This window comes from Phyllobates terribilis, unplaced genomic scaffold (assembly GCF_046119375.1).
Source record: "Phyllobates terribilis strain yellow unplaced genomic scaffold, ASM4611937v1 Scaffold_8__6_contigs__length_399053987, whole genome shotgun sequence".
NCBI classification, from domain to species: Eukaryota; Metazoa; Chordata; class Amphibia; order Anura; family Dendrobatidae; genus Phyllobates; species Phyllobates terribilis.
In genome coordinates this window covers 7,876,407-7,898,294 of record NW_027362768.1, presented here as the reverse complement: position 1 = coordinate 7,898,294, position 21,888 = coordinate 7,876,407, and the positions used below count along the sequence as shown (strand labels likewise).

The window sequence follows — 21,888 nt, the reverse complement described above, 5'->3', positions numbered from 1 at the left end:
ACGCAATTGAAACCAGACTAGTCCCTTGTACGTTTATATGTACAAATCTCTGCTGTACTAGATCAGCATTTCCCATTTAGCTGATTGAATATTTTCACTATTCATCTTTACAACTATTTAGAGAAAATGATGCGGTCACACGCGTAATTTGGTTTATTAAGGCAGGCTTTATAAAAATAAAAAAAAATCAACATGCAGCCCTCAGTTATTCCCACTATCATACCTTAATAGGACGCAAGTGAGTTTGGCGAGTAGAGCAGATTAGTAATCTCACAAAATACATTAGCAATCTCACTAAGATTTATAGCGAGAGAACCGAAACTCTATCCAGTGGGAGCTGCGATAAATCAGATCCTGACCTAGATTTATGGGTAGCAAATAAATGCAATTATCTCGTTCATCTGCTCCAAATTATTGTGTCTGGGTCTCAGCACTATAACCGTAACAGAACAAAACGCGGCTGAATCACTGCCCTTAATTGCATGGATTAGCAGCGGCTGTGCGCAGAATGAAAGCCGAGGACTTCTGAGTCTTCCCATGTAGTATTGAATCGAGCGCTCTCACATACGAGGTAGTGGGAGAGATAGGTGGGGGAGGAGGGGGCAGAGAATAATTTTCTGTGTCTTTTATTATCCCTGGCAGAGCTGTCACTCATTAGCTTTGTGTTAATAGTGCGCCTTTTATTGTAGCACACATCATTAATTTTATGACATCATCGTTCTGCTACAGGTTATCATCCTCATAGATTAATTGAAGAACTCTCTATCACGGCGTCCTTGTGTTACCACTGATCTTATGTTTGCATCAGAAGATTAGGATTGGACGATATTAATTCATCACATTGATGAAGTAGAGCTGGAGTTGTCAATGAAGAGGGGTTGATTTATTAGCAGGAAGATCCTGAAGAAGTGAATCTTTTTACTATATGTTGTATCCTGCTGAGTTTCATACGTTTTTTCCATAGCGCCACAATGAAACATATTGCATTATCATAAATTGTATCAGGGTGCAAAAAAAGAACCAGCCAGATATAACATTCTTCTCTACTACAACCGTAGATAATAGTAAAGAGCATTGCTCCAAAAAGCGAAATGATCACCACCTGTCATTGGATGTCATTGAGCCAATTTCTTTTGTCAGGTTGTTAAAAATTTTCTTCAGTTGTTTCATAGTTATATCTGTTTCTAGAACTGCTAAGTGACAACCAATATCACAGCTCCCATAGGGGTTGTCACACATTTTTCCAAACTGTTGACCTGGCATTTTGCGTAGTTATGAAGAAAAATGGGAGCCACTCAATGGCTTGTAAAAACTGGGCAACCTACTGAATGTGAATGCTTTTTGTATAGTTTGTTTTATCATCATTATCATTGAAATGTGTAAGATAGAACAGATCAGAAAGAAGAATGGATAAGGGAGAAAAGAGAAAAATAAAAAATAGGGATGATGAATAAAGGGAGCAAGAAATCGGAGTCAGGAAAGGGTTGAAATTGATGAAACTTTATGCACAATTTCATAGTAAAAAGGGAACCCTACAGAATCCAAGAAGGTTCCACTAGTGGCCAGATAATGAGGAACGCAGAGGGACTGTAAAGAGGCTCTGCAATTAAATGGGTTATTCATCAGCGCCTCATAAGTTAGAGACAGCGATGACATTGCGATGCACGCACCTGCTGTGATGTGTGCGCGTTTGCCAGGTATTATGCACATGTCCCATTCTAATGAACAGTACACATGCATCATACCTGCTGATCGGGCACACATCTCAGCAGGTGTGAGGGTTCATAACGTTATCGACGTCTGAATGTCATGATCCCTTTATCTTTTTCTTCCTTGAAATATTATGCAATTCTGACACTCACTCTTAGAAAAGGGAAACAGGCTAGTCCTTCATGGACATGGGCCTTGTGGATTCTTAAGAAGCAGTTATAATGTGGCCCAGTTTCAAATACAGTACTGAGCTAAAGGATTAGGCAATACAGTACTGAGCAAAAGGATTAGGCATGCTGCAAATGCTATCAAAAATAGGAGTTTGGTTGATTTTTATCAATTAAGAAAATGCAAACTGAATGAACAAATGAGAAATCTAAAGTAATACCACAACAATATTTGTTGTGATGATCACCTTATGCCTTCTAAATAGCATCAAAGCAGCAATTCCTGTAGGTACACTTGCACACAGTTTTTGAAGGAGCTCTGCAAGTTGTTGTTCCAAACATTTTGGAGAATTAACCACAGATCTACTATGGAGGCGGAATTATGCAAATCCTTCTATCTCTGCATTGAATCTGTGTGAGATTACATAAAGAGACAGGAGGATTTGCGCAAACCTACATCTGCAGAAGACATGTTGTTAGTTCTCCAAGATGTTTGGAACAACCTCGATGTCAAGTTCCTTCAAACACTGTGTGCAAGTGTACCTACAAGAATTAATGCGTTGATGATATTTTGACTGCAAATTGTGATAACAACAAATATTGCCCCAGTTTCGATTTATGTTCATTCACTTTGCATTTTGTTAATTGATAAATTTAAATTATTAAGACTTCTGTTGTGAAAGCAATCTTACTTTTGCAGGATTTCTTCAACACTTGCCTAAAACTTAAAGGCTCATTCAGATGTCCGTGCAAATCTGTCTGAGATTGGACTGCAATGCACAGGCCGGCCACTAGTCTCCTGACCCGATCATGACAGCTTCATACAAATATATGAAGCTGTCACGCTCGGGTATGGAGAGCTGCAGCCATTCCATGCACTAGCGGTCCGTGCTTGGACCAATTGTAACAGACGTCTAAATGAGCCCTTACATAGTGCTGCATTTAATTGTAAAAGCTAATAATTACATCGTTAACAATTTGGGATAAACGTTTTACTAATCTTGGGCTACTTTTTTGTATTAGGACTAGTGATGAGCGCGTATGTCCTGTTAACCCTTTCGGCGAGCATGCTCAGGTGCTCGCCGAGTATCTTTGGTGTGCTCGGCTGTTATGTTTCAGTCACTCCATGCTCATGAGTTGCGACTGTTTGACAGGTTTAATACATGTGAGGAATGCCTAAGAAATAGGCATTCCTCACATGTATTAAAGCTGTCAAACAGTCGCAAATCATGCGCACGGAGTGACTCAAACATAACAACCGAACACTCTGAAGATACTTGGAAAACACCCGAGCATGCTCGTAAATCTCGAGTAACGAGCATGCTCGCTAATCACTAATTAGGACTATTCTGTGTTACAGTAAATTTAGCCCCATGCCTATTAAAAAAAAAGATAACAATAGATAATTCATGCTCTGTCACATAATGTAATCCACATTTATGCAGTTACCATGTACTAATTTATTGCTTCCCAACCAAGGCTTCCTAAAACTCTGAAGTTCTCTGGAACCTAGCCAGAGGTTTCCAAAGGACAGCAGTAACAAAAGCGGTTACTGCAAATTAACTTCAACCTGCCCAATAACATTCGGCATGAGGGTAAGCAAAGTTATCAACAAATCCATCGAGGACATAGATTTTGAGACGAGAGTCTTTAATAGTAGAAACGTGTTCATGAAGTCCTCAGAAGTAATTAGGTGGGGAACCACTGTACTAAGCGTTATCATCTATATCTGATTCCATAAACTGTTTAATCTAATATACTCTAATATGCTCATACTAATTGACATATAATATCAAATTCTGTTGACTTTTATACATGTAAGAGGCTTTATCACTGTAATTTGCCTATATAGCATTGATCCAACTGGATGTCAGAGATGAAGCCCTAAAGGGAAACTTCAGTCACTGGGATCTTTTCATTGGATAGTGCTACAATATTAATCTATAATCCCATATCACAGCTGATTACCAAAGTGAAATTACTCTATATCATTTTTATATACTGTTCATAGATTCTTGTTACTTGAAATCCGAAATTCAAAGGTTCCAAGCACAAGAAATGTTGTTTACTTCATGTATTGTGGCAAATTTTTAATGCCAGAATCTCTAGGCAATGACAAATGGGTTTGAGGGCTCAAAAAACACATTTTCTTTCAAAAATTCATTCCTGGTCTATGATAGTTGGAGACTTCTTCTGTGTTTTTCTAAAAACACCTATCTTTGACATATCAGTAGATCCTTATACGACAGTGATATTTCCTGTATGCAAAAAAACGTTCCCCATCAGTGCTTCTGATCAGAGTTCCATCGGAGTTTCATCAGTGTGTCAGATTTTACCATCAGAGTTTGGTCCAAGTTTCAACAATTTTTCTCAGATGAAAAAAAACCAAATAGTTGTTTCTCAAGTTTCCCTTATTAAGCAGTAAGCGAAAATGGACAGCAGAAGGATAGCATTCGGATACTGTATGATTTTTTCACTGATCCATAGACTTGCATTGGCAAGTTTGATCCAACACTCGGATCAATATCAAACAAGTCTCTGTGCTTTTGTATGTACTATTTAGTCCAAGAAAAAATGGGACATGTGAGCCACCCCATAGACTATCATGTATAGTAGTCGTACGAAAAAAACTGTGTGAACGAGAGTTCCTAAATATCCAAAAATCGTGCTAGAATTTGTCTTTGACCTTTTCACTTACCTATATAATTGCTCTAATCTACCATATCCTTAGTAAAACAGTGTCTAGATTAGGCAAATTCCCTTTTAATCCTTGCTCTAAAAAGTATCAGCACCATCATAATTGGGATTTTTAAGTGAAGGATGATGCCTTGATATAAAAAACCCCAAAAGATTTTTCTAATGAAATTCAATTTTTTTTTCTTTTTTTTTAATTGTATTTTATGTTTTCGGTTTTTACTTTTAACGAAAATGGTTTCATTTGAAAGATTAGGACATTAAATAAAAAAACAAGTAAAACATATGACTTTTACACAATAATTGAAGCGCCTTACAATCGAGCTTCCCGGCGAGACCTAATATTTTCAGTTTCATAGTTTTTAAGGTTGAAGGTAGAAATAGACATAAGTCAATCAAGTTCAACTTATAACCTAACACATTGATCTAGTGTAAGGCAAAAACCCCATGAGGCATATCCTAATTTCTTCCCGACTAGTGCTCCACTTTCTTTCTTTTTTCTATAAAAGTATCTTTTACTGGTTCATTTTAGCTCCCATTTATTCAACTGAATGCCATTTTTTTAAATCAAGTTGTAGCTTCCTTAATTTAGATACTAGGTTTAACTACTTGTGGACTATCCATAGACTTTACATGTCCTGGTGGTGCACCTTCTACTCTGCAGTGATGTTCTAAAGCTTCATTGAATAGTAGAGCAGATGTATGAGCTCTATGAGGTCATGCAGCTGCGGCAGTGGGAGTCGATCTGTCAGACACAGCCAGACTCTCCATAAAGAAGACAGAGAGGGTAAATTACCATTTCTGCCTTTTGGACAGGTGGATGTTTTTCCAAAAAGTCCCTTATACTTGAATAGAGATAGCCATCCTTATATTCTGAAGCCAATAGCCAAATTGAACTCTAAACTAAGAGCCTTTGACCCAATTTGGACTGGAAACTTTTCGGATAGTTAACTAAGGCCTTCAATTCATTGAGAATGTGATTTTTCTCTTGATAAGAGAGTGTGGTGGAGTCAGACACTCCTGATTCATGAACAGACACACACCTTTTCATCAATCATGAGTGTCTGACGAGTGGCGTGCACCTCAATGTACCTTGGCAAAAATCTTACTCCAGTCACTGACTGGCGTAAGATTTCTAGAGTAGGAAATCCAATAGCTTGTCATGAATTAGACGAGCTGTGGTGTAACACCTCCGCCGCTTCCCTGTTCTGCCCAGCTCTGCCCAATTTGGTGGAACTGGGAGAAACTGGTGTGAAAATGCCAAAAGTTGCAACACTTTTGTGCAAATCCGAGTTGTGAAAAAAAATGGGTCTATTCAATGCAATTTATACCAGAATTCTGGCAAAATTACTTTGATAATTCAAAACCAATGTTTTAATTATTTTTAATTGGATTTTACCTTTCAATGAAAATTTTTCTTGTACGCCAAAGTTTAAAATGCCAAAAAGGAATGTAAGACTTCCATGAAACTCATTAATTTCATTGAGAGGTAGCTAATATAGTGCGATGCATAGCGCAGTGGGGAGATTTTAACCATCATGTCAATTATTATTAAATTATTATTTGACTCTGAATATTATGCTAAAATTAGCTGCTAGGTTAAAGAACACTGATAATGACCCTCATAATTCTCCATATAGTCTCACTTACTACATCATACAGTATGTCTTTACTGTTTTTGTCATATACAATACAGCGCATATATCATCTGTGATATTTTGTGTCAATATCCTCATATTTGCAGTTGTTTTCTGTTTTATTTACTTTTTTTTAAGATTTTTTTTTTCTTTTCTAATTAGATTTTTTTTTCCTTCCCTGTCTGTCCAGTTTTTTCCAAAGTAGCCCACTCTACTGCGCCACCAGCTCGAGTATCGAGTCACAAGAGAGGTAGGAAACCCTCCATTCATACAGTGGCTCTGCTTTGTGTTGCGTACAGATTGAACAGATTTTATTCCACCCAATAACATGGTCAATTTTGAGGAGTTTTTTTTTTAATTTTATCTGATTTGACTTTATTTAAATTTGCAAAATGTAAGAGGCTACCAATCTAATTCGAGAACTAGATTGACCACACATAGTCCAGCCTACGTGATCGGGTCATCCAGTAGAAAAACTAAAAATTGGGTCAAGTGAGAAAAAAATAACAAAACAAAACATTTCTTTAGATTGAATATTTAATGTGACCTGCGTAAGACCCAAGAAAAACACAACATTTTCTGTCTGGTATGGGTGTGCTGCTATCATTTCTACTCCATATTAGATCATTCCAGTTTTTTCCAGGTGCTTAAACTCTTAATCTATCAGTCATTTGCTTCTTGGAGAAAGTGAAATCAATCTGCAATGGATTAATGTAGATATTGGTACCCTGTGCCTGAGATAACCAGATACTTGGCTCCTACGACAGGGCTTACAATTCAGTTTTTAATTCCAGGAGCTAAAGCAAAGAAAAAACTACAGTATATCTTGCAATAAAAGATTTACAGCTTTAATTAAAAGAGGAAAATTCATTTTAAATATAAAAATAATACATAAATTGAAGCTAATAATAATAATTTCATTAAAAAAAAAGTAAATTTGCAACTGTATAGCTGTAGATTTGCAGAAATTTTTGAGTGAAGCCAAAGAAAAAATCTGCCTGTGTTAGATGCAGAGATTTCCATAGATTTGCTGCAGATTTGCACTGTAGCAATGCCGTTGATGCATAAACTAATCACACAGATTACCTCTACATGAGAAATGTTTTGAAAACCGCAGTCACATGGATTGCGCTATATTTTTTTGGATTTACTGTTGGTGCAAAGTTAACACTAAAAATCTGCAGCAAATTCTCCCTGTCTGAGCATTTTCTTACATAACTAATCTTCATTTATTTACAGACATTTTGTTTTCAATGACTTCTCATATAAACACATGATTCATTTGTAGTTTATTGGAAAATAATCCTGCAAGGATCAATAATTACTAGCTATGATTTCTTGAGAAAGAATGATTAGAAACATTGTAAATGCAATGAAGAGTTCCATTCTAAAGGTCCAAAGATTTTTCCAACACACAGTCTACTGCAGTTAACTTCATGTAATTAATTATAGAGGGGATGATGATCATAGATTTGGTTTCTGCCTTTCAAAGCCATCCACCTGTTAGATCCCGTATGCACTAAATGTTTAATCTCTAAATTCTGCCTCTTATTTTCAGAAAGTTTGCACATATTACATTAAAGGCTACCTGCCATGTAAAAAATGCTACTAACCTGCAGATATTGGGGTTAATTTACAGGTTAATAGCGTTCTGAAGCTGCCCGGCACCCGTTCTGAGAGCCCCTCTGCCGGGAAGAAATTAACTTTATTCCTCCCGTCAGTCTCGGGCTTTCAGTCATAGAGGGACGGCCAGTATGGCTTTAATCACAGCTCAGTACATTTTAACCGCATCTCTAATCATGCCCTGGCACTAGTGGACAGCCACCTCTAATGCTGAGCCAGCTGTCATTCAGTGCCAGGGCATGGTTATATCCGACGCTCACTATACACTGAGTGGTGACCGAAGTTGCACCGGCCCAACCTTATGACTGAAAGCCCAAGGTTGCCAGGAAGAATAAAGTTAATTTCATCCTTGCAGTGCAGCTCTCGGTGCAGGTTCAGAACCTTATTAACCTGCAGATTAACCCCATTTTCTGCAGGTTAATAGCATTTTTTTACATGACAAGTTCCCTTTAAGCTGAAGGGTGGGTTTTTCCTCGGCCTCTAACAATAGTAACAATAAGGTATGCAAAGAATTCAGTAGCTAATAATAATTATTATTTCTATTGCACCAACATATTCCACAGCAGTTTACAATTCAGAGGGCACATGTACAAACAAAATAAGACATCACAGAGAAACACATAATTCATCAAATTCCAAAAGGAGTGATGGCCCTGCTCATAAGCTTACAGTCTATAGCTTCCCAGAACTGTGAATAGATAAGCAATAACGGGACAGCAATTCTCATAGACTTGCTGTCATTAGTCCACTTAGTCAGACAGCATTGCCCCTTTCACCATACCCTTTATCAGGTTGTCATATTACAATAAGTAAAAGGACCATATACTGTTTTTGCACAGGGGTTCACTTCTTTTGTGTCACTGAAGACACCTAAATATACCCTACATATGATGGAAGACAGCAGGTAAAGCCAAGGAACATAAAGCTAAAGTAGTGGGAAGAATGATGTGTAGCAGATCTTTCCAAAGAGAAGTTATCAAAACACCAATTACACTTCCATCTTATCACACAATACATAATCCTTACCATAAACATTATCACAATGAAATTATGTATTACCAGTTATGGAGAAACAGCAGGGACTCTACTACTGACGCGCGTTTCACTGGAATGAGTTTCACTAGAACTTATTACAATAAGTAATTATATTGTTAGGATATACTATAACTTTCTTATCAGTAGAGGTTCAGTATAGGTCCAAAAAGGAAAAGAGCCATGTTTTCCAACCGGTGTTGTCCATAGAACTGAACCTTAGCTCATGAAATTCTAGCCAGGCCATACAGAAGAGCAAGGGAAGTTCTGGGGTCCATGGGCCTGAATGACCCCCTCTGTCCTGATTTCAATCTGTGGAAAAAAATGGAAGGTGGCATGTTTAGGTGGTCTGCGCTGCCCGAATGAAGAGCCTTTGGATTCCAAAACATTTTTAATTAATACCTGATTTCAATCTGTGACATACGCATACATGTAAGGCAAAAATGTGCTCTGCGTGTATGCTGAGGTCGTTCCATAGAGTGCAGCTGCCATCTGTGTTATATTGAGCTATTTAATCTTCTAGATACTGCTGTCAATAGTGACATCCCCCATTTCTCCCGCCAATCCCTCTGCAACATGATTGTCACACATGTTTGTACACCTATAAGGCTGTGCTTCATAGGAAATAGGAAATTTTAGAATACACTGGAAAATTACAGTATTTCAGTGTATTGTACGACCAATCAAGATAAAATAAAAAATATATAAAATCTAAAAGTTTTTATAACACTCTTTGTCTTGAAGCATAAATAAAATCTATAAAAATTTTTTTTATAAAATATTAACATATTTGCTATGTGCTTAACTCTCCAAACTATTGAAATATGATGATATTTATACCACATGGTACACATTTAAACATAAAAGACTCTAAATGGCAGAATTGCTATTTTTTAGTCATTTTGCTTACCATACTCAAACAAATAGAATAAAAATAGATCAGAAGGTCGTATGCACACCAAAATGGTAATGACCAACAACTCCAACTTGTACCACAGTAAAGAAGCCCTGATAAAACTCTCTTGGAAGCAGAGGAGAAAAAGTAGAAAGTATAGCCAGCCCTGGATTCTAGGGTCGACTCATCAATTATTTTCATAAATAACAAAATTATAACTTTGTTCCATTAAAAATATAATTTTTGTTAAATCAATATTAAAACTTTCATTCAGTAGAAAAGTGATAGACACAGAAGTTGTGCGGTGAATACACAAGAAAATGATATGACAATTACAAGCGAAAACATGTATCCATCAATAGTACATAGGTAATTGGGTAGCATGTGAGGAGATATAATATTTAATGAATAGTCACTGGTTAAAGCTATAACACCTCCTCAAAGATGAAATGTTCAGAACAATGTCCTGCACTCTCTATAATACTTGTTCCATAGCATGATATAAATAGCATGGCAACAATGTTGTCCATCCTAAACTAAAGTGGCAAGTGCATACATGTGAGCCAGATGATAGTGGTAGACTATCATTAGAACAATGGGAGCCGAATATGTCCTAAAACAAAGCCATGCTTACCCATGAAATAGTAAATTCGTCCTGTATGTCAGACTGCCTCGATGCGCATTTTGCATACCTTGCTTCTTCAAGGGACCTAGATATCAACTGTGTCAGTCTGCGTATATATACCCTCATGTTAAGTCCAGGTGTGGCTAATGATGAGCAGCGCCGCATCCAATGGGCATGTGGGCGGGATATCAAGTGATACACCTGTCACCTCCGGCGGATCTTGACCGCCGTGCTTTCCAGGAAGAATTACTTCCTGTGACGTCATGTGGAATGCCTGGCTTCATTCAGATGCCCAAGGCGGCGGGGATCAAAGGCAGTCCGTCTGCACATGCGCACCCAACGGATCTGCAAATAGGTAAATGCAACGTGTAAACCACTGAGAGGTAGCACAACAGAGATAGAGTGATAAAATCTACCTCCTAAGCTATGTAGTTTCAAAGACAAATGTATGCTACCAATCCCATCTCCAATTGAAGAAAAGAAAGGTTCCATCAATCAACAGACATTCAGTATATATAAATGTATTAGCCTAATATGTACAGGCACAGATATCCAGATTATTACCACCATACATAAATAACTAGTGTATATAAAGAAACTTTAAAAATTAATAGTAAATATATATTTTTTATACAGTAATAACCAAATAAGATGTAGTAATTTCTGGAACTGCCATTTGTAAGTGTTGATTGTATATGATGTTCAAAAGGAGGAGGGCGCACATCTAAGCCGATAATACGTAATATTCATCAGGGTAAAGACAAACTACTGAAAATAAAACCAAAGAAACACACAGTTAATATTAAAACAAAAAATGTTAAAATCCAGAGTTTTTTTTGAAAATTATGGTGAGAACACTCTGTCTAAGGACAGATATGCCAATGAGATTTATTAGATATATATAGGTCTTATAAGAACGGGGAAAAACTTAGCTTTTCCTTTAACCATTGGGAGTCATGGTCCCCAACTTCACTATCCACCTACATTCCAGACGTGCCAAGGCTCGTTTTTGGTCGCCTCCACGGGCACCCATGTGTAGGCGGTCAATGCCTCTGACCCTAAATCCATCTGGGTCCGAGCCATGGCACAGTCTGAAGTGCTGAGGGATAGTTTTAAGGGACGAGACATCAGTCGCATTGGCTGCCGCACATATGTCTCTGACATGTTCCCTCGTGCGTACACGTAGTTCCCGCGATGTCAACCCTATATACACCATGCCACAAGGGTATGTTGCATAATATATTACGTGGTCTATACTGCATGAAATGTACTTGAGGATCTTGTACTCCCGAAAGGTCGTTGCCCGAACTATATCGCCTTGTTCTTCTGTAATGTTCACTCACTGTGACAAGCAACAATTTAGCAACTTTATGGACTTTTAGGTATTTTAACATTATACTGTGTTCAGTAGTGCAATGGAAAGTAAAGTTGCCTGCTAATGTTATTTTTTACATATACATCGATACTTTTCTTGCTATTGAGGCCTCATTGCAAGAATGATAACAAATAGGAAGCCCCACTTTAGAGGATTCAAGTTCATATATTTTGCCATAACATCATAGTCATCAAATGTTTTCACATGTAAAAATCCAGTGACAGAGGTCTGAGAACCTCAATGACCAATCCATGAAATCATGATGTCCCATTTTAGAAGCTATGAGGCCTACTATCCCCTATGTATAAAGACACCGTTATCAAACTGTATAATTAGCCTTCTAGTCTAGAAACTATTCTTAATCGTTATTCATCACTGTACGATAAGATCCATCAATGTAAGGAAAAAAAATTCAAACCAAGTCCATTAGCCACATTTTTTTTGCAACCATCACAAATGAACAGTTTTTCTCTGTTAGGTATTAATTTAATAGATAAAAATGTGATTAGATAAAAATTATAATTAAATCCTATTTCTCAATTATATATAAGTTAGGAGCAGGTAATAGTCTGACCTGTAACTGTGGTCCACCTCCACCCTGCTAGATCTTTACTGATTTATAAGTAATTTGCATTCTTTATGAGATTATATACTTTGCTTGTTGTCTGGTGAATTAAAATCTGAGATCTGTAACGCTGTGTGAACTCTTGTAATGTAAGTTTGTCTTTCATTATACGTCACTGAACTAGTATCACATATTTTGTTTGGTGCAAGGGGGATAATAATAAAATAATGTAAGGCACTGATTCATTAAAGCACCACTCCAGCAGTTTATTTTATTACATCCCTGGAGTGGTGCTTTAAATGTAAGTCCCCTGCCCCCGGTTATATACTCACCTGCCACCACCTTCATCCTTTTCCAGCATTGCTCCCATCGGTCTCCGGTAAAAAATGACCTGCCGGCAGCTCCAGTGTTTCATGGAGTGGCGTGGAGGTCACTTTTGAATACATCTCTATGAGAGCCCCGTTTTGGCCTTGCTCTTGCTCTCATAGGCTTGCATTGAGCTTTTGTGACGTAGCTTCTGACTTCTGGCCAGTCAGATGTTACAGGGACAAGATGGCGCCATGGGACCTGAGTGACGTCGGTAAAAGGTGAAGCCGCTGGAAGATCAGTATAAGAACGGGTGCAGGGGGCTTACATTTAAAGCGCCACTCCAGCACTGAAAAAAAAAAACTTTGGAGCGGGGCTTTAGGACTGGCATTTTGTAACCCAGTCTAAACAAAGGAAGTGAAGCAATAAAATGCACGGCACTTAATGAATTTAACGCATCTTATCAGTGGCGTGCTCTTCTATGCACCTCACCAAAATATTATTCCAGTCACAGACAAGAAACAAAGCCACTTTCCATGAATTTGGCAATCAGGCGCAGCCAAGTCCTCGTCCAAGCTCAGCTCCATCCATTTTGATGAAACTGCTTGAAACTGGTGTAAAAATGCCAAAAGTCGTTACATTTTTACACAACTAAGCATTGCACAAAAGTTTAGTACCTATTAAAACACTTTGATGTATCGGCCCTTAAGAGTTTAGCAAAAACATTCCACCTGTTTTCTTGTATTTCATGGGAATGCATTATTATTGATAGGTACAGTAGTAGAAGTCTTCAATATTAAAATTCAAACAACAATTTCCCTGGTAGACAGTAAAATGAGTTCTTAAAAAACAAACCTTACTAATGTACTTGTTTTGTCAAAGATGCCCTGATGATCAGATATCAGTGTGGTCCCAGGTCTCGACAGAGTCACTTGTATGAGTACAGCACCTTCTTCCACATGTTAGCTGTGTTCCTTACATGGCATGTGGAAGAAGGTGCCCTAGTCAGATGAGACCTAAGCAGAACTTTTTGGGCTAAATACAAAATTCCAAGTGTGGTGGAAAACTAACACTGCATATAACCCTGAAAACACCATCCCCAACTTCATACATAGTGGCAGCATCATACTGTGGGAATGCTTTTCTTCTTCAGGGACAGGGAAGCTGGTCAGAGTTGATGGATAGAAGGATGGAGCAAAATACAGGGCATTCCTGGTGGTAAACCTGTTAGAGGTTGCAAAAGACTTGAGACTGGGTGTATGTTCACCTCCGAGCAGGAAAAGAACCCTAAACATTCTGCCAGAACTACAATGGATGGTTTAGATCACAGCATATACATGTGTGTGAATGGCCCAGTCACAGTCCAGACCCAAATCTTACTGAGAATCTGTGACAAGACTTGAAAATTGCTGTTCACAAACGTCTCCTTCCAATCTCACTGAGCTAGAGCAAGTGTGCAAAGAAGAATGGATACAAATTTCAGCCCCTAGATATCAAAGCTCGTAGAGACAGACCCCAAAAGACTTGCAGCAGTAATTGCGCCGGAAGTCGGTCCTACAAAGTATTCACTGGTGGGGGGGGGGGCTGAATACAAATGCACATCACAATTTTCAGATTTATATTCTTAAAATAATTAGAAAACCATGTATCATTACCGTTACACTTCACAAATGCTTGCTATTTAGTGTACAGAGTGATCTAGTACGGATTACATTTTGGATGGTCTGTCTAATCAGGCTTTTAAATGACCACTAGTGATTAGCGAGCGTGCTTCGTTAACCCTTTAAATGAGCACGCTCGGGTGCTCAGCGTTTCATTCATTGTTGCCGCGCCGGCAAGTGTCACGGCTGTTAGACAGCTGTGACACATGCAGAGATAGCCTCCCATTGTGTTTGCCTATGCAGTGAATGCAAGGGTTGCCAAAAACTTGGAGGCACACCAATGCCCCTTGGAAGAGACGTGTAGGTCAGAGGGCCTCCTGAAAACAATGTTTCCATTATTAGGAAGTGGGTCTCCCATTGTGTTTGCCTATGCAGTGAATGCAAGACCTGCCAAAAATTGGGAGACACTCCAATGCCCCTTGGAAGAGACGTGGAGGAGGGCCTCATAAACAAATGATCCCATTAGAAAGGAGCAGGTCTCCTATACTTGTAATGCCCATGCACTCAGTGTATGGGCTGACAAACATTTTCCCCCGGGGGGGTATACATGGACACACTGTATAAATTATTTTTTTTACGGGCATCATAAACACCCTTTAAAAAAATGATGTGGGTGTTGCATCACGGACCACGGTCACCCTGGTGATATGGTGGTGGAGGATGAGGAGACAGAGGAAGACAAGAACAAATAGCCAAAATCAGGAAGCCAACCAGTAATGGCTGTCATCCCAAATTTTGAGAATGCGAGGGTCAGGGGAAAGGCCGCGCAACATAAACTCAGCAATGTGTGCCAGACTTCTAACAGGCAACACTTCCGTGTCCTCACCAAGAGGATGACTGACCATGCTCTCCTCCTCCTCGTCCTCCTCTCTGTCCTCTGGCCATCCACGCTGAACAGACGGTATGACAGCTGTACAGGTAGTACAGTCTATAGCGCATGAAACTAGCTCCTGTTCTTCCTCCTCCTCTTCCTCATTGTCACCCAATCCACATTGGGATGAGATGAGGCTGGGCTGTGTGTAATCACCCTGTATGGTTCCTTGCTCCATCTTATCGTGTTCCGCCTGCAATGCATCCTCTTTGATTGTGAGCAGAGAGCATTTCAGAAGACAGAGAAGCGGGATGGTGACGCGAATTATGGCGTCATCGCCGCTCTCCATCTTGGTGGAGTCCTCAAAGTTTTGGAGGATGGTACATATGTCTGCCATCCATGTCCACTCCTGAGGTCTTATGTGTGGAGTCTGAACTGAATACCGATGCCCTTGTTGATGCTGGTACTCAACAACTGCCCTCTTCTGCTTACAAATCCTTCCCAACATCTGCAGTGTAGAGTTCCAATGCGTGGGGACATCACACATCACTCTGTGAGCCGGAAGCTGCAAATGCTGTGGAAACACGGCAAGGGCAAAGGAAGCTGTAGATGACTTTCTAAAATGGGCACACAGGCGGCATACTTTAACAAGCAGATCTGGCAGATCCGGGTAGGATTTGAGAAACCGCTGAACCACGAGGTTAAGTGCATGGGCCAGGCATGGTACGTGTGTGAGCTCGCCTCACCTCAGAGCCGCCACCAGGATCCGGCCATTGTCACACACGACCATGGCTGGCTGTAGTTTCAGCGTTCTGAGCCACAGATCTGCCTGCTCTTTCAGAGCTGTCTACAACTCTTCAGCATTGTGCGGTTTGTCACCTAAGCATATTAGCTTCAGCACAGCCTGTTGCCCCTTGGCCGAGGTTGTGCTGCAGTACTTCCAGCTTGTGACTGATGTGGTCATTTCGGAGATGGAGGCTGAAGAGGAGGAGAAGGCTGAGGAGGATAAGGTGCAGGAGCTGTAGTGTGTGGGCAACCCTGATTGACCTAGGGCCCGCAATCCTTGGAGTCGGGAGGACGTGTTCCGTCCCAAGGTCCGACTGGGTCCCGGCTTCCACTATGTTAACCCAGTGTGCCATCAGCGAGATGTACCGTCCCTGCCCACAAGCACTTGTCCACGTGTCTGTGGTTAGGTGGACTTTACCGATAACTGCGTTTTTAAGGGCACGGCTAATGTTTTGGGACACGTGCTTGTGTAATTTAGTAGTGTGGCCTGTGGGGCGTTGGCTGCGTATTTGCGCTTGCGTTCCAAGGGCTAGGGTATGGACAACTGCGCGCTGTGCTGGGACGAGGATGTGTACGTGCTTCCTGATACTGCTACTTGAGAGTGTGCAACGACAGGTGCAGGGCAGGAGGCATCTACCCATGCACCATGGACAGAGGATTGGCTTGCATGCACAACAGTGGAATAAGCAATGGTGCCATCCGCAGACACTGTTCCTGGACCCTGGGATTCGGCCCACAAAGTTGGGTGCTTTGCTGGCATGTGCCTGATCATGCTGGTGGTGGTCAGGCTGCTAGTTTTGCCAACCCTGCTGATGTTGGCCTGGCAGGTGGTGCTAATGGCCTTTTTGGGGTTATCGGCAGAGTCTTTAAAAAACAACCTGACTCGGGAAGACCTAACAGTTGTACTGGCAACTTCCTCCGTGTTCTGTTATGGGGAATGGTTGCCTGCCTTCTGTCTGCGGCCACCACACTACTTCTTCCTGCCTTTTGGGGTGCTCTCCCCCTGTGTGCTGCTGTCCTCGCTCTGCATGTCCTCCTGCCAGGTTGGGTCAGTTACTATATCATCCACCACCTCGTCTTCCACTTCCGCACCCTGGTCCTCCTCCTGACTTTCTGGCAATTGTGTCTCATCATAGTCCACCTCTTGTGACACTTTCCCACTGTCGCCTTCATGTGACCGTGGCTTTTTAAATATTTGGGCATCGCTACATGCGATCTCCTCTTGCCCCGCTTCAAGTGGACCGAGTGAGAGGCCCGAATCTATAAATGGAAAAGTGAACAACTCTTCAGTGTCCAAGTGTGGGATCAGTTGTCTCCGGGCACTCGGCATGGTGGGAGGAAGGAGGATCAGGGTGAGAAATATGCGGTCCAGACTCACGGCTACTGAGACTTGACCATGTGGAAGACAGGGTGGTGGTGGTGGCTAAGTGACTGGAAGCATTATCCGCTATCCAACTAACAACTTTTTGACACTGCTCTGGGTTCAATAGTGATGTCCTGCGGTCCCCTAGGAATTGGGACAGGAAGATCAGGCGAGAAGATGTGGGTGTTTGTTGTGGCACAATTTCAGCTTGCCCACGGCCTCGGCCTCGGCCTCTGCATGCACCATCACCATCACATCCCGTTCCCCGTCCCTTGCCACGCGCCTTGCCCATTTTAAATGGAGCTAAATATCTTCCACGCTCACTACAAATGGTTGAATTTGGAGCGAAGTTATATGCAATCCGTGTGATGGAGAAACCACAGTTTTAAATACCTGGCCTGTAGGTAACTATTTTGAACAGCAAACCGGTGTCAAAAACTTTGCTGACACACTGAAAAACAATTAGAATGGAGGCCAGAAATGGCAGAATTTTCAGAAAACGTATATGTGATCCGTGCGACGGACAAACCACAGTTTTAAATACCTGGCCTGTAGGTAACTATTTTGAACAGCAAAACGGTGCCAAAAACTTTGCTGACACACTGAAAAAAATTTGAATGGAGGCCAAAAATAGCAGCATTTTCAGCGCAATTATATGTGATCCATGTAATGGACAAACCACAGCTTTAAATAGCTGGATTTTAAGCGCTGTAATATGGAAATGACCTGGCTGTATTCTGCAGTGTCAACAAGCAAATGGCGCAGAAAAATGGTGTTCTCTGGATTGGATTTTAAGCAAATAATGAGGATTAAGATCCAAAAAAAATTATTCCTGGCCCCTGAGACCTGGGCTTTTGTCTAGAAATATCTAACAGCAGCAGAAGGCAGAACTAGAATGGAGCTCCTTGTGCTATATGCACTGCAGTCTGCTATATACAGTGCCTGCCTATATACACTGCCTGCCTGATATCTCTGCAGATGGATTAGTCCTCAGAAGGACTGTTTGTTGAGATGGATATGTGTAATTGACTTGTTTTCTCCCTACACTACCTAATACACAACCAAATATCTCCCTAGCTCAGCAGCACCTCTCCCTACCCTTCCTGATTGCGGAGTAGACTGACGAGCACAGCGGCGCCACGTCTGATATAGACCTGATGACGCTGTGCTGCCAGCCGATCACTGTAATGCCACAACCAACATGTCTGCGGCATTACAATGAGTGGCAGGCAATCCCTGCATGTTGACTGGTGCTCTAAAGAGCCCCAAACATGCAGGGAGGGGACCAGAGCATCCGCCCGAGCATCTCACAAGTACTCAACGAGCTCTGAGCAACTCGAGTACTGAGATGCTCGGGCAAGTACCGAGTACTTGCGAGTATGCTCGCTCATCACTAATCATAATATGCACATTATATATACATTATAACAACCATCATGTTTCTGAACAAAACTCACCATACCAAGACCAATATACCAATAATACCACATACAAGGGCAAACTAATGCCTCCAAACCATAACAATACATTACCACCACATACTGTCTACATTTAACCAACATTCAGTTACTGAACAAAACCCACTATACCAAGACCAATATACCAATAGTACCGCATATAAGAGACAAATACCATCCCACCATGATCAGATTCTACCACATATACAGTAATGAATGACTAATATTACCATACATACCACTACAAAAATACACTAATATTGCCACCATTGACAGTTATACACTGGAGCGCTGTAGAAAGTATACGTTTTTGTACTTGAGTACAAAAGTATTTGAGCAGGGGGTTGGACACAGTGACCCTTGAGGTCCCTTCTAACTCGAACATTCTGTGATTCTATGATTCTAAGTGTGTACAGTAACTAATGACTCACCAGTAGTGTTGAGCGATACCTTCCGTCAGTGACATGCATGAGGTGAGCTGAGTTCATTGGACATGACCTCGGCTCATCTTTATGCCGTCACAGCCAGACACTGAGGAGCGCAAGCATGCCTGCGCTTCTCAGTGTCTGCGGCATGGCAAGCTGGATGGCAGCTTTTTGCTGCGATCCAGCCTGTCATATGAATGTAGCAGAGCTGGAGCCATCCTGGGAACCATGGAAAGGTAAGGATGATGTTGGTTTATTATTTTACTTTTATTGCCGAAGACATTGGCTTCAGCTGGAATGGGCGTGATGGTAAGTATGGTTTAATTTAGAACAATAAAGAATTGTGTGTTTATTTCAATTAAAGGACTTTATTCTGGGTGTTTGTGTTTTTTTTTTAACTTTGACTATGGGGTTAGTAATGGGGGTGTCTTATAGACGCCTCTCCATTACTAACCTGGGCTTGGTGTCAGCTGGCATTATAAGCTAGCAAAAAAGAAGCAAGACAAAAATATATCTCATACCCTACCATAATTATATATAAATGTAAAGCAAAATTGCATAATAAATATAGGGTACTTAGTGAACTATTTTTGATCAAAAAAAGTATACAAGCCGTCCCACCAGCGGCAAGGTGACCCTAAATTGGGACGGTACCTATACTGCCTATATTAAAAACCTTACTGTATATCAAAGTTGAAGTAATGCATATAAAAGGGTAGACAAATAGGACTGGGTCCCAACTCCAGACCACCTAGGCCCGTGGTAAGCTACATATATACCAATCAGCTCAACAAAGGGCATGCCACACCCTTAAATTGCACAGAATGCAAACAAGTCAAAAAACCAGACAATGTGAACTGAGGTCTAAGATGGCAGACATACAAGAAACAGAGGCATGTTCACACTAGCAAAAAAGAAGCAAGACAAAAATATATCTCATACCCTACCATAATTATATATAAATGTAAAGCAAAATTGCATAATAAATATAGGGTACTTAGTGAACTATTTTTGATCAAAAAAAGTATACAAGCCGTCCCACCAGCGGCAAGGTGACCCTAAATTGGGACGGTACCTATACTGCCTATATTAAAAACCTTACTGTATATCAAAGTTGAAGTAATGCATATAAAAGGGTAGACAAATAGGACCGGGTCCCAACTCCAGACCACCTAGGCCCGTGGTAAGCTACATATATACCAATCAGCTCAACAAAGGGCATGCCACACCCTTAAATTGCACAGAATGCAAACAAGTCAAAAAACCAGACAATGTGAACTGAGGTCTAAGATGGCAGACATACAAGAAACAGAGGCATGTTCACACTAGCAAAAAAGAAGCAAGACAAAAATATATCTCATACCCTACCATAATTATATATAAATGTAAAGCAAAATTGCATAATAAATATAGGGTACTTAGTGAACTATTTTTGATCAAAAAAAGTATACAAGCCGTCCCACCAGCGGCAAGGTGACCCTAAATTGGGACGGTACCTATACTGCCTATATTAAAAACCTTACTGTATATCAAAGTTGAAGTAATGCATATAAAAGGGTAGACAAATAGGACCGGGTCGCAACTCCAGACCACCTAGGCCCGTGGTAAGCTACATATATACCAATCAGCTCAACAAAGGGCATGCCACACCCTTAAATTGCACAGAATGCAAACAAGTCAAAAAACCAGACAATGTGAACTGAGGTCTAAGATGGCAGACATACAAGAAACAGAGGCATGTTCACACTAGCAAAAAAGAAGCAAGACAAAAATATATCTCATACCCTACCATAATTATATATAAATGTAAAGCAAAATTGCATAATAAATATAGGGTACTTAGTGAACTATTTTTGATCAAAAAAAGTATACAAGCCGTCCCACCAGCGGCAAGGTGACCCTAAATTGGGACGGTACCTATACTGCCTATATTAAAAACCTTACTGTATATCAAAGTTGAAGTAATGCATATAAAAGGGTAGACAAATAGGACCGGGTCCCAACTCCAGACCACCTAGGCCCGTGGTAAGCTACATATATACCAATCAGCTCAACAAAGGGCATGCCACACCCTTAAATTGCACAGAATGCAAACAAGTCAAAAAACCAGACAATGTGAACTGAGGTCTAAGATGGCAGACATACAAGAAACAGAGGCATGTTCACACTAGCAAAAAAGAAGCAAGACAAAAATATATCTCATACCCTACCATAATTATATATAAATGTAAAGCAAAATTGCATAATAAATATAGGGTACTTAGTGAACTATTTTTGATCAAAAAAAGTATACAAGCCGTCCCACCAGCGGCAAGGTGACCCTAAATTGGGACGGTACCTATACTGCCTATATTAAAAACCTTACTGTATATCAAAGTTGAAGTAATGCATATAAAAGGGTAGACAAATAGGACCGGGTCCCAACTCCAGACCACCTAGGCCCGTGGTATGCTACATATATACCAATCAGCTCAACAAAGGGCATGCCACACCCTTAAATTGCACAGAATGCAAACAAGTCAAAAAACCAGACAATGTGAACTGAGGTCTAAGATGGCAGACATACAAGAAACAGAGGCATGTTCACACTAGCAAAAAAGAAGCAAGACAAAAATATATCTCATACCCTACCATAATTATATATAAATGTAAAGCAAAATTGCATAATAAATATAGGGTACTTAGTGAACTATTTTTGATCAAAAAAAGTATACAAGCCGTCCCACCAGCGGCAAGGTGACCCTAAATTGGGACGG

At 40.4% G+C, this 21,888-nt stretch overlaps 1 protein-coding gene across 7 annotated transcripts in view; it reads left to right on the top strand.

Annotated features, from left to right (window-relative positions):
• The window catches only part of NTNG1 (netrin G1), a 429,565-nt gene that overhangs the window by 281,307 nt on the left and 126,370 nt on the right, over nt 1–21,888 (top strand). For 4 of the 7 annotated variants that reach the window (XM_073642845.1, XM_073642842.1, XM_073642844.1 and 1 more), the window contains one exon: nt 6,399–6,458. The exons of the other annotated variants lie outside the window; for them this stretch is intronic. In XM_073642845.1, the coding sequence (XP_073498946.1) occupies nt 6,399–6,458 (60 nt within the window). The remainder of the gene's footprint in view (nt 1–6,398; nt 6,459–21,888) is intronic. 7 annotated transcript variants of the gene reach the window in all.